We start from the raw sequence: 7,500 nt of genomic DNA on the forward strand, positions 1-7,500 counted from the left end.
TATATATTTATATATATATATATATATATATATATATATATATATTGCATATATATATATATATATATATATATATATATATATATATATATATATATATATATATGCACATATATATTATATATATATATCATATATATATATACGCACACACATACACACACATACACATACACATATATAATATATATATATATATATATATATATATATATATATATATAATATATATATATATATATATGTGTTTATATATCTCTGTTTGTATGTATAGAATAAAAAAATATATATCTCAATTTTTTCAGAAAAAAATATTTGTTGATATATCTGTTTGTATGCATAGAAGATAAAAATATAATACCTCAATATTTTCAGAAAGCATATATGAAATAAAGGTAAATTTGACCATTTTTCGCACTTATATAACAGTATATACTATGAAAATAACTATCCTATGGAAAAAAAAGATGAATAAGTAGATTGGAGTACATCACACATGTACTTCTATGTGTGTTAGTAACAACTGCACTTGTGTTGGTGGGTGATAAGTATTAAGCTACAGAAAGCCATCAGCCATGTTCTCATATATATATATATATATATATATATATATATATATATATATATATATATATATTTTTTTTTTTTTTTTTTTTTTTTTTTTTTTTTATTTTTTTTTTTAAGGTTGTAATTGTGATCACCTTAATGAGTGAATGAATTAACCTGACGACCTCGAGTGGAGGGAGATGACCCGTCCAATTTAAGCATATTAATTTTATTCTCTTTATGTATTCTTCCTTTCCCTTTCCCGTTTCTGTTGTGTCTGACTCACCGTCTCGCAGACTTTTAGGAATCCTGAAGGAGTGAGGAGGACCTGGGTGTTGAGGTCGGGACACGGCATCGGTAGAGAGAGGAGGGGGACTGGGGGTGAGCTAAGGATAAGCTAGGTGTGCGAAACAGATGCTTCGTCGGGCTTATGTACACTGAGGCAAGCCCGAACCCGCCATGTGCCAGTGTTGAGTTGACTTGACCTGAGCTTGCTGACCTGGCACACCTGGGGATGGGAGGTCGGCACGCTTACGACTGCGCTACCTAGCGACTGGATGTGAGCTGTTTTAACTAGTGAATTGATATTATCTCTTCCTTATCTCTTTTCTCTCTCTCTTTTTTCTTTGTTTTGCTTGTTCCTTTTTCTGTGTGTTTCCAGTTCTGTCTGACTTGTTCTCTGTCTGTTTGTCTCTGTCTCTCTTGTCTGTTTCTATTTCTCTCTTTTTCTTTCTCGATTTTTTCGGAGAATTTTCTCTCTAGTTCGGCGTTTCACTCTGTCTTTCTTCTCTCTCTCTTTTCTTCTCTTCGTCTTTTATTTTACACCTGTTATCTCTATTATACCTTCTTTCTTTGTTTTCTTTCTCTTATTCTTGCTTTTGTCGTTTCACTTGTTCGGAGAGTCAGGCAACAACGAGACAATGATAACGTCTAAGTCCAAGCCAGGCCTTATCTCTCGATTTTCAACGCCCTCTATTTATATCAGAGGATTCGGACACGTCCAAATTTCTCTTGAATGGTCTTCGGAAACTTCATTTCAGTTTTTTTTCCTTATAAGATTATATGAAAAAAAAAAATCGAGGTAAGGAAGGGGAAACTGGAAGAAGCAGAAGCAGAAGAAGAAGAAAAAGAAGAAAATAATAATAATAATTTGGTGATTAAATAATAATCATGAATCCAAGTCGAAGCCGCTTGGTCGAACAGCGCCTTAGTCTGCGGTTTAACGAACAATGGACATACCGGCGTACAACATTTGTTTCCCTCTATTTGTGGCGCGTTGCAGTTACGAGGTACAAAGATATATATTATTTATATACCACGTGTCTGTTTTTATATCTATCTGTCCTACGATCTGTTTAATATCTTTCTACAGCTGTTTCCACACCTGTTGAATCGCCTATGAATGCAGCTGTGGCATTGTTTCTCTCTCCTTTTCTTTCTCTCTTTCTCTGTTTGTCTGTCTCTCTCTCTCTTCTCTTCTCTTCTCTTCTCTTCTCTCTCTCTCTCTCTCTCTCTCTCTCTCTCTCTCTCTCTCTTCTCTCTCTCTCTCTCTTCTCTCTCTCTCTCTCTAACTGACTGTCTGTCTGTCTGTCTGTCTCTCTCTCTCTCTTACTATCAAGGGGGCAAATTAGATTACATAGCCACGCTTACGGTATCACATTACAAGTAAATATCATGACGAGTTCATTAAAATGATTGCCTGCTGGTATGAGGACTTTACTCCTATCAATTTCGACCATATTAATGAAATGCTCTGTCAGCAAGTCGGCAATATTGTTAGTTAACTCGACACCCCCCCCCCCCAAAAAAAAAAAAAAAAAAAAGAAGAAGAAAAAGAAAAAAACATCATGTATAGGTCTCCATCCTCCACGACATCTAAACAAAGATCCCGAGATGAAACTTCTTACAAAATTAATACGATGTACTATAAGTCAGCTTAAACACTTAGGAAGCCACCCTTACTTAGCTAAGGACCTTGTGTTCTTTAGTATAATGCTGAACGGAATAATTACTTAAAAGCGAGGAGAGAGTTTGTATGTCTGGGCAGAATGAATTGACTCTACGACTCCCATGAGTAATGTGTGAAAAGATATCAATAAGATTTTAAAGCCGATTCATGCCATGCAACACCTCATCCTCACCCAGAAATGGTAGCTTAATCACTTCTCAATGAATTGCGTGAGGACTCTTCTCTTAATAATCTTCCATTGTTCATACGCAGGTGCGCTGAAATTGACTATCAGTGTCAATAAGCAGATGAGGCTGACATACCATTGGCAGCTGATGAACTTCTTGCAGCAATTAAAACTAGCAAGTCCACTGCACCTGGGGATAATGGCATTACACATGACATTATCCGACTCCTTGCTAAGTTACAGGTAAAGGGAAGAAATCCTCTTCTAGGACAGGTACTTTGATTACCTCCTTGAAATAGGCACCTATCATCCCCATCCCCAAACCAGGACGCCCAGACGAATTTCAACCAATCTCACTAACATCCTGTCTCTCCAAAACCTGTGAAAGAATCCTTCTCACTCGTCTTCTTCATTAGATCAAAGACCAAATTCATCCATCTATCTTAGGTTTCCAGAAAGGGCAAGGAACTCAAATGTGTTTGGCATAGAGCCTAAAACACAGACTTTATACTTCATAGACTCTGAAGGTGCCTTCGACGAGCCTCCCCAACAGCTATTCTCCATGAACTAACTCTCTTGGGATTTCAGGGAAAGTACTGCTATGAATTAAGGACTTTATCTGCAAGGAAAGTTAAAGAATGGTATCATGTACCTTTAGTGCTTTCGCCAAACTGGAATTAGGTATCCCACAAGGGGGAATATAGCCCCCTACATTATTTTACACATCTTCAAATTGAACAAAGAGTTAGGAGACCTATGCAATATCACAGGATATGCGGATGATATCCTCATCCAGGTCTTTGATAGGGGGAATATGTACTCAGTAGATTCAGCAAGAAGTGAGCTTCTCTTAGCCTCATAACCATCCCTATCGTGACCATAAATATATCTAGACCTTGTTCAACTCCCTTACATACCCAGTTTAGGTGTGCTCTACACCTCATGACACGCAATTCTTGTTTCTCCCAAGAAATTATTCAAAATATTAAAGAACATTGCTTGAAACATTTAAGACCAATGCAGTATATCAGTAACAGATATGCTGGTGCCTCCCTCAGAGTCTCGAGGTTTATGAATATTTCCCTGGTTGGGTCCGTGATTGACTTTGCGAGTCCTTTTCTTAGTGTATTGCCTCCAAATGCTCTCAAACCCCTTGAATTTCTGCAGAACAAAGCTAGGATAATTAACCTCGGTTGCCCAATGGATGCTAAAGTTTTGGTCATAAGGAAAGAACTAGATCTCCCCACAATCCAAAGTACTTGGCACTATAATCTTGCAGCTTCTATCCACAAATTTCCCAAGCTCTGGTAAATGAGATAAGTTTCAGTCAGGTTTGCTCGGTCTCGATATTCCAATCTAATGCACTTCAACTTAGTATGTCAAAACTAATGACTATCCTCAGCTTCAGTGGGTGGAACATTGATGCATCATGGCATGTATGAAAATGAATATGATGTAACATATGTTAAACAGTATGGTGTAGACTTTCAGACATGTAAGATTAATGCTTGACTAAGCCCTATATTACAAAGTTTAGCTAGTTTGGACAGATGCTTTTTGTAGGGCATGTATACTGTTCTGCAAATAGACTTTATCAAATGAAATCAACTCTCTCTCTCTCTCTCTCTCTCTCTCTCTCTCTCTCTCTCTCTCTCTCTCTCTCTCTCTCTCTCTCTCTCTCTCTCTCTCTCTCTCTCTCTCTCTCTCTCTCTCTCTCTCTCTCTCTCTCTCTCTCTCTCTCTCTCTCTCTCTCTCTCTCTCTCTCAGTTTCGTGCAAGTCTTCTAATCAAGCGTCCCGAGTTCGCGTTCCATACAGAAAGCCGTTAATTTATTTATTTACTCTCTCTCTCGATATCGCCTTTCTCTCATTCACTCGCTCACTTTCTTTCCCTCTACACCTCTCATTTAGTATAAAACAAAGTAGTGGATGATAAAACAAGATTTTCTTTACAGACAAAAAGAAAGCAAAACTTTCTCCGTTTTCACATTCCAATCAAGGAAACAAAAGAGAAGAAAACGAAAAAAGAAAAAGAAAAACGAAATAAGCTCGTTTCCCCTTCAAAGAAACGCATAGTGATCATACGTGTAAAGTCTGCTGTCTCGGCACAAGCAAATGATCCATGTCTCAATATCTTCTTTTATTTCGTGTTATGCAATCAGTGTGGCTGTGGGTAGATTTTTATTTTCATTTTGTGGTTGTGAGGTAGAGGGTGGAGGGGAGGGGGGGGAGGGGGGGCCCCCATCACCATTGCATTCACCATCACCATTAAATTCACCATTATCATCACCATCACCATTGCATTCACCATCACCATTATATTCACCATCATCATCACCATTACATTCACCATAATAATCGCCATCACCATTACATTCACCATCGTCATCACCATCACCATTACATTCACCATCGTCATCACCATCACCATTACATTCACCATCACCATTATATTCACCATCATCATCACCATTACATTCACCATAATCATCACCATCACCATTACATTCACCATGATCATCATCAACATTATCATCATAATCACTATCATTATCACTATCACCATCACTTTCATCACAGTCATCACCACCACCATTACCATTACTATCATCATCATCACCCACACCATCATCATCACCATTACCATTCACCACTATCACCATCACCATTACATTCACCATCACTACCATCACCCTTAAATTCACCATCATCATCCCCAACATCATCATTACCACAACAATAATTCACCTTATTCAACCACCATCCACCATTGCATTCACATTCACACAATACATTCACACCCTCACCATTACATTCACCCATCACCACCATTTCATACACCATGATCACCATCCACCATTACATTCCCCATAATCACCACATCACATGCATTCACCATGCACCACCATCACCATTCATTCACATCCACCACCATTACATTCCACCACCATCACCTTTACATTCATCCCATCATCACCCACACCATCATCATCACCATTACCATTCACCATCATCACCGCTGCACCCATTCTCCATCACGCATTACACCACTCATCACCCCTTAGCATTCACCATCATCATCATATTCACCATCATAGGGGGGGGGGGGGGGGGGGGGGGGTGGAGGACACATGACCTACCATCACCCTTAAATTCACCATCATCATCCCCAACATCATCATTACCACCATCACCATTACATTCACCATTATCACCACCATCACCATTGCATTCACCATCACCAACATTACATTCACCACCATCACCATTACATTCACCATCACCACCATCACCTTTACATTCACCATCACCACCACCATCACCATTGCATTCACCATCACCACCATCACCATTACATTCACCATCATCACCACCATCACCATTATATTCACCATCATCACTACCATCAATTACATTCACCATCATCATCACCACCATCACCATTATATTCACCATCATCATCACCATTACATTCACCATAATAATCGCCATCACCATTACATTCACCATCGTCATCACCATCATTCACTCCTCCCCATCAATTACATTCACCATCATCATCACCACCATCACCATTATATTCATTATACCATCACATTACATTCACCATAATCATCACCATTCAACTGTACATTCACCATTCGTTTCACCATCACCATCACCATTACATTCACCATCGTCATCACCATCACCATTACATTCACCATCACCATTATATTCACCATCATCATCACCATTACATTCACCATAATCATCACCATCACCATTACATTCACCATCATCACCATCACCATTACATTCACCATCATCATCACCACCATCACCATTACATTCACCGTCATCACCATTACATTCACCATCATCACCATCACCATTATATTTACCATCATCACCACCATCACCATTACATTCACCGTCATCACCACAATTACATCCACCATCACCATTACATTCACCATTATATTCACCATCATCATCACCATTAAATTCACCATCATCACCACCATCACCATTGCATTCACCATCACCACCATCACCATTACATTCACCATCACCATTACATTCACCATCACCACCATTACATTCACCACCATCACCTTTACATTCACCATCACCACCACCATCACCATTGCATTCACCATCACCACCATCACCATTACATTCACCATCATCACTATTACATTCACCATCACCTTTACATTCACCATCACCATCAAATTCACCATCATCACCATTACATTTACCATCATCATCCCACCATCACCATTACATTCATCATCATCATCACCACCATCACCATTACATTCACCATCATCACCACCATTACATTCACCATCATCATCCCACCATCACCATTACATTCACCATCATCATCCCACCATCACCATTACATTCACCATCATCACTGTTACGTTCACCATCATCACCACCACCATCATCATCACCACCATCCCCATTGCATTCACCATCACCATTACATTCACCATCATCATCACCACCATCACCATTACATTCACCATCATCATCACCATTACTTTCACCACCATCACCATCACCATTGCATTCACCATCATCACCACCATCACCATTACATTCACCATCACCATTACATTCACCATCATCATCACCACCATCACCATTACATTCACCATCATCACCATTACATTCACCATCACCATCACCATCACCAGCAACAAGAAAAGTGAAAACTCTCCGGACGAGGGAAAGGGTGAAAACAAATGAACATCAACACAAAACACGACGTGATAAAACAAAGGAAGAGAGAGAGAAGGAGGGAAAATGAAACACAAAAAGAAATCT

At 38.9% G+C, this 7,500-nt stretch overlaps 1 protein-coding gene across 2 annotated transcripts in view; it reads right to left on the reverse strand.

Annotated features, from left to right (window-relative positions):
* Window positions 1-7,500, reverse strand: part of LOC122255443 (protein snakeskin) — a 19,359-nt gene that overhangs the window by 6,038 nt on the left and 5,821 nt on the right. Inside the window, exon 1 of one of the 2 annotated variants that reach the window (XM_043019482.2) lies at window positions 833-1,475. The exons of the other annotated variant lie outside the window; for it this stretch is intronic. Coding sequence (XP_042875416.2) covers window positions 833-901 — 69 coding nt within the window. The 5' untranslated portion in view covers window positions 902-1,475. Of the gene's footprint in view, window positions 1-832; window positions 1,476-7,500 lie in introns of those variants that run through there. 2 annotated transcript variants of the gene reach the window in all.

The sequence above is a fragment of the Penaeus japonicus genome, unplaced genomic scaffold (genome assembly GCF_977035675.1).
Source record: "Penaeus japonicus unplaced genomic scaffold, GWHDUDI00000001_assembly GWHDUDI00000028, whole genome shotgun sequence".
NCBI lineage: Eukaryota > Metazoa > Arthropoda > Malacostraca > Decapoda > Penaeidae > Penaeus > Penaeus japonicus.